General features: G+C 44.7%; 1 protein-coding gene across 1 annotated transcript in view; it reads left to right on the forward strand.

Moving 5' to 3' along the window:
- The window catches only part of SREBF1 (sterol regulatory element binding transcription factor 1), a gene marked incomplete at its 5' end in the record, with an annotated part of 41441 nt that extends 23822 nt beyond the window's left edge, over positions 1-17619 (forward strand). The window contains 3 exon segments of the mRNA XM_073636297.1: positions 1158-1349; positions 1739-1850; positions 13324-17619. Of these exon segments, the coding sequence (XP_073492398.1) occupies positions 1158-1349; positions 1739-1850; positions 13324-13547 (528 nt within the window).
- Positions 17620-19554: the final 1935 nt, after the last annotated feature.

Below are 19554 nucleotides of genomic sequence, written 5' to 3' on the forward strand. Positions count from 1 at the left end.
TCCCACTGCTGTCCTCCCCAAAGACCAGGGCTTCAAGACCTGTGTACTTATGTCCTGCTGCTGCCGCCCTCTTTTGGAAGGCTCAGGCTTCAGGGCCTAGGCACACTTGTCTCACTGCTGCCCTCTCCCAAAGACCTGGGCTTTTGAGTCTTGTCCCAAAGCTACATTTCCCTGGACTTTAGTGCCTGTGCATATTTGTGCCACCGCTTCCCTCTCCCCCACAGTCCAGTTTTTTTGGGGGGGAAATGTAGCTTGGGTGTTTTAAAGACTCCAAAGCCCAGGTCTTTGGGAGAGGGCAGCAGTATGCTTGAAGCTCCAGTTTTGGGATAGGTTTCCCCAGGTCTTTGGGAGATGACATGGTGGGGTAAGTTTGCTGTATGTAGTTTTCAATTTTATTCTCGAGTATGGATTTTGTTTCACAATAAAAAAAAAAGTAGTAATATTTGGCCGTATCCCGTATGACCGTAGAAGGGACAATGGCTTTTCATCCTCTTGAGGCATATTGCTGCTTGTTTGGTATTCTCTGTGAAGCAAGAAGAAGTGTGGTATATATGTTCACTAAATAGAACAGAAAAGGACCATGGTCTACCCACAGCACAAGATAGAGTATAATGTAATTCCTTCCAAGCTCATTGCTACCACCTTGTGGCAATTCTGGTAATCTCCTCTGTATTTTAGGCAGTGGTTAGGAAGGGTCACAGCAATTGTTGGCCCTCCACTTTATAATGCACCGAACCATAAAGGGGCTCACTTACATTTTCATTTACTGATTACAGCCAATTAAGTTTCAATAAAACAAAAAAAAGCTGATTCGTTGTTGTAGGAAACTGTTCCACCTGCATAATAATATCCATAAATCATAATGCCGCGTTTTAATCACCAGACGCCGATGTTACAATCAGCAGTTCCTCAGAATATGGCTCACTGTACAAAATGGCCGCCAGAGCTGTCACCAGGCAACAGATGTGATAATGATATATTGACATAGCGGCTCACTGGGGAGAGATAATAGGAATATTGATTAGGATTCAGGGCATACATGATACGTTTTAGCTGTGCACAGCCATTACAGCGGTGTAATTAATACAGCCAGCCTTGTTATTAGCATTGGCTGGCTCCCCACCTGCCACATCTGAATAATGGTCTGTCTCCCGCAGGCGGTGCAGCTCCTAATGTGTGACCTTCTCCTGGTGACCAGGACAAACATCTGGCAGCAGCAGCAGCAGAAGTCGGCGGGGCAACAGCCGAGTCCTATCCACCCCGCGTGCCCCCAGGAGCTCAGGGGCTTCCAGCTGGATCTGAGCAGCCTGCGCCGACTAGCACAATCCTTCCGACCCGCCATGCGCAGGGTAAATGTGCCACCGCCGTGGCTTTATCTGTCTACTACCATTGTAATAAAATGCTTAAAGAGAATTTTTCAAGAGAACCTGTCGCTTTGCCCTGAATTGGGAAAGTGGCAGATTCCCTGGCACTCCATTCACAGAGCCCTTGAAAATGTATGTATGCGCAAGTCTGAGTTTCACCTCTTCCTGGTGATTGGCTGCTTGTGCCAATCATCAGAGCCTCCTGGGATTGGACTCTGGGCTCCAGCAGAGGGCATAGGGATGGTGAGGTGGGTGTGGAGGGCTGTCAAGATGGCGGCCGGTCACTCTGAAGGGGCAAGGTGCCAGATTTTCTTTTAAAAAGGGTCTTGATAACAGACCTAAATACAACTTTTCATATGACGTGTCCATCACAGGTCTTTCTACATGAAGCCACAGCTCGACTCATGGCAGGGGCCAGTCCAACTCGAACGCATCAGTTGCTGGACCGGAGCCTGCGCAGAAGGGTACCTCTGTCTAGTAAAGAAGGTGGGTAACCTATAGATTAACCTATAGCTTGTGTTCTGCATCTGTCTGCCATTCTACTTCTAGAGATCTGTCACCATGCCCTATAACTGAGCTGCCAGCAAACCCCTCCTGATTGGCCCCCCCCCGGGGAGCCCACAATTCTTGTGCAGAATACTAAAACCGCCCATTTATAACAGCTTTAAAGGGGAACTAAACCCATAGTTTTTTTCCATTTCAAAAACCTGTTACATTCCCGGCACGTGCCTGGAATGTAACGGTCACGTTTGCTTGTGTTCTCAACCAAACTGTAAAACCATTAAATGGCTGGTGACCTAACTGATCACATGTGCAGCACCATAGAAGTTGAAGATCGCAGAAGCCAAGATGGCAGCTTCCTTGGATGAAAACAATAGGAGGGTTTAGTTCCGCTTTAACAGGTCATCCTTCAAGCTTAAAGAAGAGAACCTGTTGGTATGTTTAGTGTCAGAAAAGCGAACTCGTAGGTATAGATCATACATAACTATGACCTCCTTGTTATCCAGCATATCTGTGGCCCCCAAACTACAGACAGAGCTGGATGTAGTTTTCGGCCTAAAGAAATAGACTTTATCTTATCAAGCTTGGCACACAATACAATCTCTGAGTGTATGATATTCTTTGGATGAAGTGTGAGGGCTTTCCTGATTTTTAAATATAGACGTTAAAGCCCAACTCCAGGCAGAAAACAATATCCCTTACAGTGGGGCGGCACAGCAAGGGTTAATAGCTCATTTTATCTAGGGGTGAGGAGAACCCGCTTTACTCACCTGGTCTTCCACACCGTCAGCAGACGGCCCCCCCACAATCCAGCAGTGGACTGTCCCTCAGTGTCCAAAACAGGGCTATAGACCCTACTGTGGTCTTGACATCAGGATTCTAGACTGCTATAGTGTGGGGGGTGCAAAAGCTACAAGAATTGGTTAAGATGCAGCGGATCGGGTAAGTATTTTTTCCTTTTTTATTATTCTAGACATGACCGGCCATTAACCAATTCAGTGCAGGCACAGCCCTACTGCAAGGGTTAAAACAATTTCTAAAGGATCTGTTAAAAAAAAAAAAAAAAAAAAAAAAAAAAACACACCTGTTATGTGCAATAGTTTTGCACAGAGCACCCCTGATCTTTTTTCGGGGTCACCACGCCAGCAATTCTGGCTCCTCTTCGGCAAGTGCCTACCATAGGAAGCTCCTTCCTGTGTATATAGATGCCCCATCCCCTGATCCCTTGTCATAGGATTTGAATGACAGCCGCAGGAGCCAATGGCTCCCACTACTATCAATCTGTGCAGTGAGGAGGGAAAGATCCTCTGCTCTTGTGCACATCCCTGGATAGTGACTGAGCTCATGTAAGTATAAGGGGTAGCTGGGAGTGAGCTGCACAGAGAAGTTTTTTTTATTACCTTTTTTTTAATGTAGAGACTGTATTTGGATAAAAAAAAAAAAATAACCTTTACCTTTTTACAATCGCTTAATTTTCTATTTGCCCAGGGTTAGGGTTTAACACTTTATAGCTATTGATAACCTTAAGGAGACTGTACAATTAGACTGCAACTAGCAAAGCACCTCTGAAATCACAGAAGTAGATCTGCAGGCAGACCTTGTATTGACCTCCATTTTCAGTCTTGCCGCCTGTTACAGTAGCTGTGCTGGGTTTCTAAATTGAATTGTAAAGTCCAGAGCAGGCTTTCCCCAGAAATATTTTTCAGGTCTTGAGGAACCCTTACTAAAACCAATTCATTAGGGGTCAATAGGAACAATGCCCCTTATACTGGTAGTCCATAGGAAGAATATTCCCCTTAAAGTGGTGCTCAGAATGCCACCCTTAAAGACAGCTAAAAAGATATTTGGTGTCGTGCTGCTGGCTTTGCTAAGTGATGTTGAACCTTGAACTCTGTAGGCACCATCAAAAAGGTGGTTCATCAGCCACAGCTCCAGGAACCCCTAGAAACCTCTGGAGGAACCCTGGTTGAGAATGGCTGGTCCAGAGGGTAACAGATGTAGTCAGTCATGCCCCCGTTCTTCCTCTGCAATAGAAGTCCATGTGAGGATACTTATAATTCGGGGTGTGGCTGTTGCTCAGCTATGCCAGTACAGAGCACTGCAGTGTGAGGTTTTAAAGGCAATACTTTCAGTCAGAGAAAAGGGTATTTAAAGGTGTTTTCAAACAAAGACTACAGGACTAAAAAGTTGGGTGTGAGACTTCAATTGGACTTTTTCAGGGAAATCTGTTGGTGTAGTAATGTGGTGACGTGCCTCTGGGGTTTTCTCAAGCATTCAGCAGTGGGGGAACTTATTTGAAGTGCCACCTCCTGGTGAAATCTGGTATTTCAGCACAACCTGACAAACGCAAACCTCTGCACTCTGCAGACAGCAGGATGGAGGGAAGATGATGTAGGAAGTTGGTGCTGTACCATGTTATGTTATTACACACAGGTAGCCCCCCACTCCTTTTTTCTTTGTTTTTTCAGACTGATAAAAGGCTAAAGTGTATGTCAGGTTTTGCATAGACCCCAATAAACTTTGGCTATAGGTCAGCATTCTATTAACTAGCCTCAGCAGTAGGCTTTGGCATGGCATGGTAGGCAAATGAATGGATGTTAGAGCAGTCCTTACTGAAGCTGCCTCTTTTTTATTCGCAGATATTGCGCGGCTGGTCAGTTGCAGTGTGACACTTCCGACCCTGCCCTGTCAATAATCGTCACTGACGTTTTAAAGAGACCTCCTCTCCCCCCCCATTGTTCTTGACCCTTCATCTGCTGTCCCCCTGCCCCTTCTCGGTGCAGACCAACCGCTCTGAGTCTATGGGAGCAGCAACAGAGGTCTGCCCCAGTCCCACAACCTATACAGGGGCCATCTCAGGAAAAAAAATGCACCTCCTCACCCTATACTTTACTAGCAGAGAAGATGGAACTGTGTGTTTTTATCAATGACTCAAGTCAGCACAGTAACAAGACAAGTTCTTGTGAACGTAGGGGGGAGTCCTTTTTGGTCCTCTATGAATACATACGCTAAGTCCTCTCTGGACTAGAATAAAAGTTCTTTTCTATCAGACCACGGAGGCGTGCTACGCAGAGGACACAGTCATGCTGTGGAATAATTGCAGCTATTCATAGAGATGTGTGTAGAATTGCATTGACTTGTACTTGCAGAGCCCCGGATGTTGGGAAAGCGTTGGACTCTTGTTAGGTGATGCTTTTGCTATGTCACGTGCTGCTCTGGTCACAAATAGTCCAAGGTGGAACATACGCAAGAGTTTGTAAATATGTCAGCGTCTGTTCTTTCTATTAAATCATTTTTAATTTAAGAACTGACTGCAGCCACCTGTCTGTTTTTTTTTTTTTTTTCTTTTACTAGTTCTTAGCCGAAGGACTGAATTTGCCTGAAAGGAGAACTGTCTGGGTTGCTCATTGCAACTGTTATCACTATATAGGATGGGTTTGAGAATGCAAAGAGAAACTAAATACTAAGGGTAACAGACATTACATACATGGGTCCAGTGTGACCACTTCCTGAAGGCTTGGCATGGCAGTCCTGTAATGGTATAGAGCACAACATGGCCGCCTCCAGTCAGTAGCTGCTCACTAGGAAAAGGTGACTGCAGATTATGTGAAAAATCCCGATCAGTGGTGATGCTACTTGGTCACAGAGCCTTGTCTATTACAAGCTACTTGTATAAAAACTGTGCTGCCCAAATAGTCCCTTATTGGCTTTATAGCTTGCATTGATAACATAGAAATTTAAAAGCTTGATGCTTTATTTTTTTCAGTGTTAGATCGGTGCTGGTAGCTTTGGGTGTAGATCTCACATTGCAGAGGGCAAGCCTATACTGTAAGGATCCCTTGCACTAATCCTCCTTGTAATCTGAACACTAACCCTTCCTGTAACTTTAATACTAAGCATCTGTGTAACCCTAACACTATCCCACTCATAACCCTCCCTGTAACCTGAACACTGATCCTCCAGAGATGTCAAACTGGCGGCCCTCCAGCTGTTGCAGAACGCCAAGTCCCATGAAGCATTGCAAGGCTGCCAGTTACAAGCGTGACTTCCACAGGCAGCGGCATGATGGGACTTGTAGTTTTTGCAACAGCTGGAGGGCCCCCAGTTTGACATCCCAACCCACTAACCCTTCCTCTAACATTAACTTTCTGCATAACCCCAACACTATCCCTCCATGTAACACTAACCCTCCTTGTAAGGTTAAGGTTAGTAGGGTTACAGGAAGGGATAGTGTTAGGGCCCAAAGAGGGTCAATGTTATGCTGCGTACACACGGTCGGAATTTCCGACAGAAAAAGTCAGATGGGAGCTTTTGGTCAGATAATCCGACCGTGTATATGCCCCATCGGACTTTTTCTGTTGGCATTTCCGACGGACTTAGATATAGAACATGCTCTAAATTTTTTTCAGTCGGAAATGCCGACGGAGCTTGTCCCGTTTGCAAGTCCAACCGTGTGTACACAGCATTAGGCTCCATACACACTGAGCTTAAAAAAAAAAACGTTTGTTCTCTTTGGAGTAAAAACGGTCCTATAGAGCATTTTCTGTACAAAGTTTAGAGTTTTACGTTTTTGTTCTTTTTTTTTTTTTCTGTCAGTAAGCTCCAATCAAATGCAAATCGGAAGAAGGTGTCCCCCCCCCCCCTTCTGCCTCCTAAACATCGATCTTTAAAATATGCCTCTAAATGTCCTAATGTGCATGGACACATAGGATAACATTGCGTTGCTTCTACAGGCAGAACACAAAACTCCCGTAGAAGCAATGTTTTTACACCAGTGTGCATGGAGCCTCAGGGTTAAAAGAAAAAAAAAAAAGTTAGTGTGAAGGTTACAGTGAGGGAAAGTTATGTTGGGGTTACAGGGAGGGTTAGTGTTAACACTACCTTTCCCTGTAAACCCCCCCACTGACCTTCCTCTAACACTTAATGCCCCGTACACACGGTCGGATTTTCAGACGGAAAATGTGTGATAGGACCTTGTTGTGGGAAATTCCGACCGTGTGTGGGCTCCATCACACATTTTCCATCGGATTTTCCGACACACAAAGTTTGAGAGCAGGCTATAAAATTTTCTGACAACAAAATCCGTTGTTGGAATTTCCGATCGTGTGTACACAAATCGGACGCACAAAGTGCCACGCATGCTCAGAATAAATAAAGAGATGAAAGCTAAGGCTACTGCCCCGTTTATAGTCCCGACGTATGTGTTTTACGTCACCGCGTTCAGAATGATCGGATTTTCCGACAACTTTGTGTGACCGTGTGTATGCAAGATAAGTTTGAGCCAACATCCGTCAGAAAAAATCCTAGGATTTTGTTGTCGGAATGTCCGACCAATGTCCGACCGTGTGTACGGGGCATTAGGCTGGCCATACATGGGTCGAATTTTCGTTCGAGTTTAGCACCATTAGTGGGCTGCAGAAACAGCTGATTTTGGTGCGGCCATCGAATTTGAGTAATCGGGCATGTTGGAATTTGTTTTTCAAAAAAAACAAAAACAAAAACAAAAAAAAAACTAACATTTTCTAATCAATGATGGGAGAATCGTGTGAGAAATGTAATCAAAAAAATAAATAAATGTGCGAAAAAAGAAAATTTCCAGCCACAAATTCTTTTCTGTAGCAACACCAGGTGAAATTGAAGGCTTGGTTGACCGAAATCAATGGTGGCACCATTGGATCACAAAACGCACAAAATGTCTGATGTTCAAAAGAAAGATCTTTTGAAATTTGATCATGTATTATGGTTATAAAGAATGTTACAGGGGATAGTGAAACGCTTGATGACCTCCATCACTAAGCTGTAGCCTTCAGCCTAAACCTCCCTCACGTATCCCCCCCCTGTTTGCATACCTACCTCTTGTGTGTCTGGATCCTCTGCTAAAGACTAACCTTGTGCCAAAGGACACCAGTTTCGGGATCCCAGCAGTGGAATGTACCGCTTTTGTGAGCAGCTGGTTTCTATGGCAACACAAAAAGCTTGAATGGACAGGTCAGTTTATAGATTGGCGTCCTTTTATAAGCCCTACGGATCTTATCGTGATTCTGCAGCTGAGGAAAACTGCAATATCTGTTATAGTAACCCAGAATTGGATTTGCAATAGCTGTCTACTGTATTTCTATTTCCTGTACCATCTTCCAGTTCTTCACACCCTTCACCAAGCAGCAAAAAAAAAAAAAAAACCGCAGGCAGCGCACATTAATATACAGGATTTATATAGCGCCAACAGTTTTCGCAGCGCTTTACAACAATTACAACATGAGACAGATGCATATATCACAACATAAGAGTGTAGTTTGCTGTACATGTTCTGTAAATTCTGTCCGCGATACCCTTTCCTGTCACTTACCCTGAGAGGACAGATGAACAAATAGAAGGCTGCCCGTGTTCTGGTGTGCTTTTCTGAAAATCGCAGAGCTGTATATCATTCTCTTCATCACACAAGCCTTTTTGGCTGTTAGTGATAGGTGCAGAAAAAGGGAGAGAAATAAACTGGAGCAGTGTTACTCAACCCCCCCCCCTTTTTTTTTTTTTTATTAAATTGGAGGCACCCTTTAAAAATGATGGACAGTCTGCAGGCACCCAATTCTAAAATGTAAAAACTATTCTAATAGTTTTATATAATGTAACAACATCCACACAAGTAGGACGCCCAACGTTGGAGGCAGTGGCCATCAATTGCAGCCTCACTGTGCCCGTCATATGCAGCCACTTTGGCCACCAACCCCCCCCCCCCCCCCCCCCCCGCACAAGGCTCTGACAGACCCCCTGGCACTTGCTCCTCTCAGTGCACCAGAGCGGCAGCGACCTCCGCTCCAGCGTGTGTCTCCTCCGCGCCTCTTCCTAAGCGCTAGGCATCCAATAGGGTGGCCTGGCGCTTTGGCCCATCGGGAAACAGGTCTGCCGCCCTGCCTCCTGATTTGGTGGGGAGGAAGGCTAGTGTGAAAATAGCGAAAATTAATTCGCTATCGTCACACAATTGGGTGGGATCAGGGCGCACTCTCTGCGCCCCGAACCCACCCTATTTTGAATCCTATTAGAGCCTCTGGCTGTAATCAGGTGCGTCAAAAAGTACCACCTCCTCCCACCCCTGCCATAGGAATCCATGTGTCCGGCGTCCTGAAAGGGGCTGGGCACATGGATGGGGGGGCAGCGCCCGTGTGCCCACAGTGCATGGGCCGCCACTGGTTGGAGATGAATTATTATTCTTCCAAAAAATACACGTTTGCAAAGTGGTACTGACTAGTTTTCCAATGTTCCTCTTCAGTTTTTCTCCATCACTCTGCTAATTTGACCCCCCCAAGGATGATGGAGAGGGGCAGGGGAGGGTCAAATAAGGATGCTACGCAGGCACCTAATGTCCTCCATATCAACTAATGATGCCATTGGTTGTTAGGATGTTGACAGCTAGAAGGTTGTAATGGTACACAAAAGCCACAGGTTTTCATTGTGCAACTAAAAGGCAGGCTTCATCCACACGCTGGCTTGTATACAATTTTGGGCCTTTTGCCAAGGCACCCCAGTTGGAAAAAAAGGCTAAACTAGAGAAATCTCCATTCCTGGGTCACTTGTAGGGTGGAAACTAAAAGGGCAGCTTTTCTATTTGTACATGTGCTATACACAGTGCATGTTTACGTACAATTGGCTGCATTTAGATCAGTAAAAAAAAAAAAAAAAAGCTGCATTCCTGAATTGAATTTATCTTCAGGCATTGGTGTGCAAGAGGCCTATAACATGCTCACGCTACAGCACCCTAACCATTGGGTCTGCAGGAAATCACCAGCGGAAATGGCAACCTCCCTGTGCAGCTCTTTGATTATTCCTGAGATCCACACCAGAACCGACAGGATTTCTGCCTCCTCATCCCCCTCAGAAAAGCCAACACTTGATCCAGTCATGGAGTTAAAACAAAGATAAAACCAGCATAGTGTAATAAACCATTATGAATAGTGGCTCCAATGTGCGTTTGTCAATTGACTTCATCAGAGGCACCATGGAAATGTGTCACAACACTGGAGCTGGTGTTTGTAGTTTTTTTTTTTTTTTTCAATCTGTGTTCGCTATGCTCTTTCTTTTGACTTTGTGACCATATCAAGTTCCGCTTCTAAAAAAAACAGGCAGTGAGAAGAAGGTGGGAAGTCCTGAGTGAGGCTGTAATCCTGTCTGTGCTGGTGTGTAGCACAGGAATAATCGAAAGTTGCAAGAACCGTTGCTATTGCCACTGGAGTGCCGGTGAGCAGGAGCCTGTAACACAAGGGTTTGGGCCCTTTCATACCGGTGCACTTAAAAAAAAAAAAAAAAAAAGTGTTTTTGCAAAAACTTGCCCCATGTTGCCAAAAGTATTGGGATACCTGCCTGCATATGAACTTTAATGGCATCCCAGTCTTAGTCCGTAGGGTTCAATATTGAGTTGGCCCACCCTTTGCAGCTATAACAGCTTCAACTCTTCTGGGAAGGCTGTCCACAAGATTTAGGAGTGTGTCTATGGGAATGTTTGACCATTCTTCCAGAAGCCCATTTGTGAGGTCAGGCACTGATGTTGGACGAGAATACCTGGCTCGCAGTCTCTGCTCTAATACATCCCAAAGGTGTTCTATGGGGTTGAGGTCAAGACTCTGTGCAAGCCAGTCAAGTTCCTCCATCCCAAACTCGCTCATCCATGTCTTTATGGACCTTGTTTTGTGCACTGGTCATGTTGGAACAGGAAGGGGTCATCCCCAAACTGTTCCCACAAAGTTGGGAGCATGAAATTGTCCAAAATGTCTTGGTATGCTGACGCCTTAAGAGTTCCTTTCACTGGAACTAAGGGGTCAAGCCCAACCCCTGAAAAACAACCCCACACCATAATCCCCCGCCCTCCACCAAATGATTTGGACACACTCCTAAACCTTGTGGACGGCCTTCCCAGAAGAGTTGAGGCTGTTTTAGCCGCAAAGGGTGGGCCAACTCAATATTGAACCTTACGGACTAAGACTGGGTTGTCAATAAAGTTCATGTGCGTGTAAAGGCAGGTGTCCCAATACTTTTAGTAATATATTGCGTTTTTGGTTGCAATTCTAGATTCCTGTCTCCCAGCATGCACCTGTGAAACTTGGGCATGTCACCAAAAATGCACTGAGGGTTTTTTTTTTTTTTTTAATTTTATGGATGCGTTTCCTCTAGAAATCAATGGGAGGTGTGCTTTTGACAAGTACACCAAAGATGCAGCATGCAGGACTTTTAAAACTCAAACGCAGCAATGTGAACAGTTACAGTGAATAATATTCATGCGCTGCTTTCATACTAGAAACGTGTGTTTTTAGCACAGCAAAAGTGTACCTGTGTGAAAGGGCCCTTTTATAGACCTGACATTTCTGAGTGCTGAATCTGATGGGAATGTTTTGAATACGGTCCTAGTTATTCGGTAACCTAGGAGAGGCTGGACATCCATCCATCCATGTGAGCATGGTGTTGAATTTGTGAACCCTGCTTTTAGGTACTAATGTCTACACTTCATATTACCTAAACACATACTGTACCATTGGCTTGGTCCTCATTGACTTTTTCTTTTTTTCTCCTATGGGGCATCAATCCTATTTTCACAGCGATTGAATGAATGAAATCCTTTCAGGCCGGGTTCACATATATATTTGAAATTGGATGCAGGTTTTCCCGTATCCAATTCGCATGACAGGCTAGTGTGACCGGCTCTCAAAAAAGCCAATTCACACATGTCTGGGGTGGCCACGGAGTGCATTAGAAAAGGGTCCTGTGTGTGTTTGGGTCTGGTTCAGGTGTGAATTTAGGCAAAAATTAGGACCAGAACCAGTGTAGACCCCAATGCTGGGAACCCGCGGCCGGAGTTATGTGAATCTGACCTTAGCGTATTGTTTTTTTCCTATTAAACTTCCACTGTGGCTAGTACCGGTAGTTATCAAACAAAACACATCTAACGCCATGATTAGTGACACCCTTTTGTGTTTTAGCTTTCATAATGGACCCCATGGAGATGCCTAAAGGTGACCATACATGTTACAACTGATCTGCTTTAAGCTGGCCATACACTATACAATGTGACTGTACAAATTTAAATCGCCCCCCCCAAAATGCTAGTGTAAATGTGTCCTAAGGGAGATTTTCATCCCACCCAAGTGGAAAAGCAGGACACGTTCAGGAAAAGGATGCAGCGGGAATGGGCACAATTACTGGAACCAATCCCCTTGTGGCCCTCCCTGTAATTACAATGCTTCAGTTTGTGAACGAACAGGGAGTCTCTGTACAGAGCACTTTCTGTTCATTCGCTCTGAAGCTGAGGCTGCAGAGAAAGGATTAGGGAATCTGTGTGCTCAATCTCTTTCTCAAGAGTGAGACCGCCCTGTTATAAATGTAAAATAAAAATCTAAAATTGTAAAAAAAAAATTAATTAAAAAAAAAACATAATTGAGGACTCACAAGTATTCTGGTTGCATGAATGAGCAGTTTGTTTATGCGCCTGGAGCCACCTGTTAAGCTTGGTTTACTGTTCTGTCAACTAGGCTGTATGGGGGCCCCATGATTTCTGACATCAGCCCTGGGTCTATGTGTCAGACCAAAAAAAAAAAAGAGAGGGATCTGGTTCCAAATGTGGGACTGTAGTGCAAGGGCCTTACTATACCGTCCATTCAGATTTATATCCAAGCAGTTTGGCCACAGTGTTGCTTAGCTATTGGTGACCGTAAAGGAAGCCAAATTCTCTTTTTTGTTCTGGCATTTAGCGCAGCAGTTGTCAATCTATGAGCTAAAGAGGACCTCAAATGTGGCTGCTGACATCACCGAAGGGCCAAACATAATGTTCAATATATGTAATGCTTGAGAGGACTGTCAGGGACTGCAGACTTAATAGAGGAAATGAGGGTCTGAGAGTGTGGACATGTTACATTGTTGGTGTGGGATTTGCTGTAGAAAACATTATGAAACTGGGAAGATGTTACATTTGGCTAGTAGAAATCAATACTATTACCCTAATCAATGTTCCTACTACAGATTACACAGGTCTGAGGACTGCACATCATATTCCAAAGGGCCACGGGTTGGGCACCAGGCTTTACAGGGGCAATCCAGGTTCCTCTGAGTAAAAAGATTGTTTAGAAAGTTTGGAGACCCCTAATCTAGAGTAACAAAGGGCTCTACTGTCCTTCAGACTTTGGTCATTGGGAGTAGAAATTGTCCTATCAGCAGTGGGCATAAACAATGCGTCCTTGGCATTAAAGGGAAGAATAGTGCCACATCGTTGGTATCAGTGCGAGGAATTTATTCCCCATCATAGGAATTTATGCCCTATTGTTGGTATCAGTGGGAGGAAAAGTGGCCCAAGGGCTGTATAAAGGCAAGCAAAGGGCAGCAGTTTGCAGAACACAGCTCTAGATGCTTTAATAGAAAAAGTTGAATGTTCTGACTCTGCTCTTGGAGCATTTGCTTAATGATTTAGCCTCTGTGTTCCCAGCAGGCACCCGAGAGGCTGCGCCGACCACGCGGGAGCACGCAGAAGCCCTCCTCCTGGCGTGCCGCTACCTGCCTCCATCATTTCTGTCTGCCCCAGGGCAGAGGGTGGGCATGCTGGCCGAAGCTGCCCGGACTCTAGAGAAGCTTGGCGACAAACGCACCCTGCAGGACTGTCAGCAGTTCATCCTGACTCTGGGCAGCAGCACAGCTGTGACCTCCAGCTAGGACGACGTGCCCTCCTGCCAAATGGATCTCTTGCAAAACGCGTCCAGTGATCACTGGATAACTTCTCAGTATTTGCTTCTGCAGACTACACAGAAATCAAACATGAAGAGGCGGCCACATTTAAATGGCTGTGATTTTCCACAGACAGCATTTCAAAGTGTACCTGTTGCCTAGACAAAGCGGAAGTGACCATTTTTTATTGACAGGAACCAGTGTCATGAGGTGGGAGCCTAAAGCTGTTCTTCTTCATGAGTGAAGAACAGCCTTGGTCAAGTAATAAGCTGCTGATTGCTTGGAACGGACAGGTCGGAAAGCCTATACAAGTTGGCCAGTGCAGGCATGTCTAGGCCACAGCTGCACCATGATGAATACAGTATAATCACAAATAGTACAGCTTCAATCTACCGTTATGCATATAAAGTATTTTTACACGATTTGCCTACCCATTGCTATGTAAAGGGGAGAAAGGTTCAGAAACGATTGTATATGTGAAGGGAGGCCTCAAAGTCAGCCTCTGTGTGCAGGGGTAGGGCTTAGAAACTGAAAGAATCTGGTTGCTTTGAGCAACTGACACTTTTCCTATCAGACATACCAGAAAGCGGAGTCCTAGTTCTGCAGACCGTTCTGAGACCAGGGGGTACAACAAGCCAAGTTCAGGTCAACATGTGCAATTCAGCTCTTACCTGGGTTGAAGGGCCGAATTATGTGTCTAATAAATATCTATGTCTTCAGAGTCAAAGCCGGGAAGAGCTAAAATTTCAGAAAAATGGTGAGAATCTGTAAAAATCCCTAGAATGTGTGACTGGGGCTATGGTTCGACTCCTCAATGGATTATGGTTGGAGAAGGACAAAAGACACAATGGCTGTGGTGAGGCTCAGCACAGACAGGCTATCCTGGAATTGGGGCACTCTGGTCTTTGGAATCCACATGTATAAACTCCAAGGAGAGCACCAAACTAAAGGACCAAGAGTCATAAATCTCTTGCCCACAGTGTTCATTCACACCAAGACAATGTAAAATTTCCACCGCGTTTCAAACGGTACTCTGATCACTTTTTCATTGCTGAAACATTGTATATGGTTGGGAGGACTGAAAATGGCTCAGTCACCACTATTATTTACTTGGAGAATGAAACATGGACATTTTTCAGGAGCAAAATAGCAGCAGTCCTCCAAGGCATACACAGTACCTGAGCCCTGAAGAAGGGGTAACGGTGTACCCCTGAAACATATTGGCTGTTTTATATTGTTTTCTGAATGAACACCATTATTTAAAAGATTTTGGACTCCCAGTCAGGTGCTTTCACTGGACTTTTTACACGTTGTAAAAACCCCTCAAGGTCTTTGGTAGGTCCAGGGCTGCCCTGTAGTTTGACTTTTGTACAACTAAATCTGGTCCTTGAATGTTCTTGCAGCCCTGAAACTAGTATGGTGGTCCAGAGCGAAAGAAAGGTCTTGGCAGCTCCTGCGATCAGTATTTAGGTCAGTGATATCTCTGCTCCTATACATTGCTTTGTTGTGTAGAAAAAGAGAACCTGTCACAAAGCTACTGAAATTCCACACATCCAGGCATGGCTCACAAAATGGATGCATGCATAGGGTGCACATGAAGAACATAACCAGCAATTACGTCCTTCTATATCTTTGGTTTAGTAAATCTGAATTTAAGTGAAACATTCACGTGCTAGAGCAGAGATGTCCAAATTACAGCCCTCCAACTGTTGTGGAACTGCATGTCCCTGTAAGACTCTTGACAGATATGATTACTTACAATTCTACTTCCTCCTCTCCTCTTCCTTTCTCTGTTGGGGTTCCCCAAGCTTCTGTTTTTGGACCTCTCCTATTTTCAATCTACACCTCCTCCCTGGGTCAGCTAAAAGCCTCCTATGGCTTTCAATACCATCTCTACGCTGAAGACACCCAACTCTATTTCTCTACCCCTCAGCTCACTCCCTCCGTCTCTTCACGTATCACTAATTTACTAACAGATGTATCAGACTGGATGTCACATCACTTCCTCAAACTACCCAAAACCGAACTTATAATTTTTCCTCCCCCATGTGCCCCTTCCCCTGATCTAACTGTCAAACTTGATGGCACAACTATAAACCCATCCCCGCATGCCCAGGTCCTAGGTTTAGTCCTGGACTCTGAACTCTCGCTTAAGCCCTACATCCAAGCAGTGTCCAAATCTTGCCGCCTAAACCTCCGAAACATCTCCAAAATACGCCCCTTTCTAACCAATGACACCAACAAAGCTCTTAATTCACTCGCTGGTCATCTCTCGCCTTGACTACTGCAACTCCCTTGTCATTGGCTTACCTCTACATAGTCTATCCCCCATTTAATCCATCATGAATGCAGCTGCCAGACTCATCCACCTTACCAACCGCTCAGTATCTGCTACTCCCCTCTGTCAATCCCTCCACTGGCTTCCGCTCACCCAACAAATTAAATTCAAAATACTAACAACTACTTACACAGCCATCCACAACTTAGCCCCCAGCTACATCAATCCTAGTCTCAAAATACCAACCTAATCGTTCTCTCCGTTCCTCTCAAGACCTCCTGCTCCCTAGCTCCCTCGTCACCTCCTCCCATTTTCTCCATCAGCTTCTCCCCCACAGTCATTACCTTTGGTTTCACTTGACCCTCCCTTCTAGATTGTAAGCTCTAACGAGCAGGGCCCTCCGATTCCTCCTGTATTGAATTGTATTGTAACTGTACTGTGTGTCTTCATGTTGTAAAGCGCTGCGCAATCTATTTGACATTATATAAATCCTGTATAATAATAATAATGGGAATTCTAGTTCCTCAACACCTGGAGGGCTATAGTTTGGAAACCCCAGAGGAAGCTATAGTTGGGATTTAATACAAACCTTAATTTTAACTCCCACTAAGCGCCATCTTGTTCCTAGCTCTACAGCCGATCTCTGCTGCTTTGGTTTGGGGAAAAAAGAACTTCTGGGTCTGGACAAATCTTTGGAAACCCCCTGCAATGCTTTGGGTCTGTGCAGACAATCGCCAGGCCCCAGCGCTGTCACATGAGGGCAGAGGGCTTGCCATAAAGTGTGCAATTTTCAACAATACCTGGTATTTGCCAATGGAGTGGACATTGGAGTGGGAGAGGCAAAAGTAGTTATAAACACTGGAAGGTGCCCACCCCCTCACCCATTTGTACCCTTCCCCCTACTGCACAGCCGCCATATAGTACCTGGTGTTTCCAGGTATGGGGGAGCATGTGACCATCTCCCATGGTGCAGTGCTCAGGCCTAATAGCCAATTGCTAAGCCAGAACAGGGTTACATATTGGAGGAGGTGTCATTGCTCTGTAGCTCGGATACAGGATATTATGTAGTTGAGAAAGAAGTGGCTAGAAATGCTGTGAAGGTGAGGATAGCTGATTCCGAGGATGGGCTTTAAAGAGCGCCCGTGGCTTTACCCTGATTTGGCAGGGAAACAGCGTCTCTTTAAAGGCCAAACTCTTCCAATACTGAGTAAGCTATGGATTGACTCTTCCATAGGTAAAATTTGCTAGTTATCCTTGCTATACTTTGAGTGAACCTTATCAGGCCTGTCACGGCCATGCTGATGCCATGGGTGGCCTTTTCACTGCTGCTGTCCATGGAAGAGAATCTGGAGCTGGGAATTATCCAGCCACAGTGGAAATATTTGTTTTATGCCACCTTATCCTGCAATCCATATTAAATTCTTGATTCTTACAGTGTTGTCTACAGTTCTCCAATTGCCTTCCTGAAATTCTGGTACAACATGCAAAATTTCATGATTGTGGTCACCTGACCCCCAATTTTCTAGACTGAAACTAACAAAAACTCTCCGGCAATAAATATCCTGTTCATTTTTGTTGTCTCTAGTTTCCAGATTCAGCCAGTGGTAATCTCTTATACAAAGTTAAAGTGGGTTCAAGGAGGGAAAGGCTCCTGATTGTATTGCTTTGTTGCAGATCTTATTTTCTTATAGTCTCCGAGTGTTTTTTGTACAGAGGATTTATGAAGATATTTATAATTTTCTTATACAAAGAAAAAATAAAAGTAGTCTATTGCTTTCCAAACTGACTCTATTTATTTCTTATTTCAAACATAAAACTATACTTATCAATCAGAACATGATTGTTTAAAGACCTGGAAATCATTCCGCTTCTGGACAAAATGCTGCTCCAGGTTCTCTTCAGTGCTGGCCATGTGTCTGAAGAATATGGTCACATGATCCGTGCTGAAGAATAGGATCAGAGTTCAGATTGGCTGAGCCTTGGCTTATGTAGAGATCATGTGAACTAAGCACTTAGGCCTTTATGCTACTTTCACACTGAAGGCGTTTTTCAGGCGCATGTAAAAGTGCCTGAAAACTGCCTCCCCAGTGTGAAAGCCCTAAGGGCTTTCACACTGGGGCGGTGCGCTTGCGGGAGGGAAAAAAAGTCCTGCAAGCAGCATCTTTGGAGAGGTTTGGGAGCGCTGAAAAGCTCTTCAAAAGCACCGCAACAACCCTTTCTTCTGCCTCTAGCAGGGATTAAAAGCCCCGCTAAAGCAATGGTAAAGCGCCGCTTTACCGCCAACGCAGCCGCGGCTCCGTGTGAAAGTAGCCTTAGGCATATGGCTAGCACTGAGGGAGTATGAAGAACCTCAGTTTCCCAGTCTGAGGTCCATTGAACAGAGGGTAACAGTCATATAGACATACACTATATTGTCAAAAGTATTGGGACACCTGCCTTTACACGCACATGAACTTTAATGGCATCCCCAGTCTTAGTCCATAGGGTTCAATATTGAGTTGGCCCACCCTTTGCAGCTATAACAGCTTCAGCTCTTCTGGGAAGGCTGTCCACGAGGTTGAGGAGTGTAAACTTTATGGACTTTGCTTTGTGCACTGGTGCTCAGTCATGTTGGAATAGGAAGGGGCCATCTCCAAACTGTTCCCACAAAGTTGGGAGCATGAAATTGTCCAATATGTCTTGGTATGCTGACGCCTTAAGAAACTAAGGGTCCAAGGCCAACCCCTGAAAAACAATCGCACACCATAATCCCCCCTCCACCAAATGGTTTGAACCAGTGCACAAAGCAAGGTCCATAAAGACATGAATGAGTGAGTTTGGGGTGGAGGAACTTGAGTGGCCTGAACAGAGTCCTGACCTCAACCTGATAGAACACCTTTGGGATGAAATAGAGCGGAGACTGCGAGTCAGGCCTTCTCGTCCAACATCAGTGCCTGACCTCACAAATGCGCTTTTGGAAGAATGGTCAGACATTTATAAATCCTTGTGGACAGCCTTTCCAGAAGAGTTGAAGCTGTTATAGGTGCAAAGGGTGGGCCAACTCAATATAGAACCCTAAGGACTAATACTAGGATGCCATTAAAGTTCATGTGCCCCAATACGTTTGACAATGTAGTGTATTCAGGTATCTTGTAGTAGATGTATTAGAAAAATACTTTTAAAGAAATATCACCTTAATTTCCATAATGCTCTAAAATCCTGTAGGAGAACAATTGTTCCATGCATTTGGTTCCTTGGAGGATTCCAAAAAAATTCTAGAAATTATGGTGAGACTTTTTTAAAGGCCAACTGAACTTTCAGTTTAAAGAAGGGGTCTCCAAACTTTCTAAAGAAAGGGCCAGTTTGCTGTCCTTCAGACTTTAGGGGGGCCGGAGTGTGACCAGCGGGAGAAATAGTTGGTGTCAGTGTGGGAATAGTGTCCCATTTTTCTTGTCAGTGGAAGGCATTACAGTGCATCTGAAAAGTATTTACAGCGCTTCACTTTTTGCACATTTTGTTATTTGCCTTATTCCAAAATTGATTAAATTCATTATTTTCCTCAAAATTCTATAAACAAAACCCCATAATGACAACGTGAAAGAAGTTTGAAATCTTTGCAAATTTATTAAAAATAAAAAAATCCCATGTACATAAAAATTTGCAGCCTTTGCATGACACTCAAAATTGAGCTCAGGTGCATCCTGTTTCCACTGATTGTCCTTGAGATGTTTCTACAAC

The sequence above is a fragment of the Aquarana catesbeiana genome, linkage group LG06 (genome assembly GCF_042186555.1).
Source record: "Aquarana catesbeiana isolate 2022-GZ linkage group LG06, ASM4218655v1, whole genome shotgun sequence".
NCBI lineage: Eukaryota > Metazoa > Chordata > Amphibia > Anura > Ranidae > Aquarana > Aquarana catesbeiana.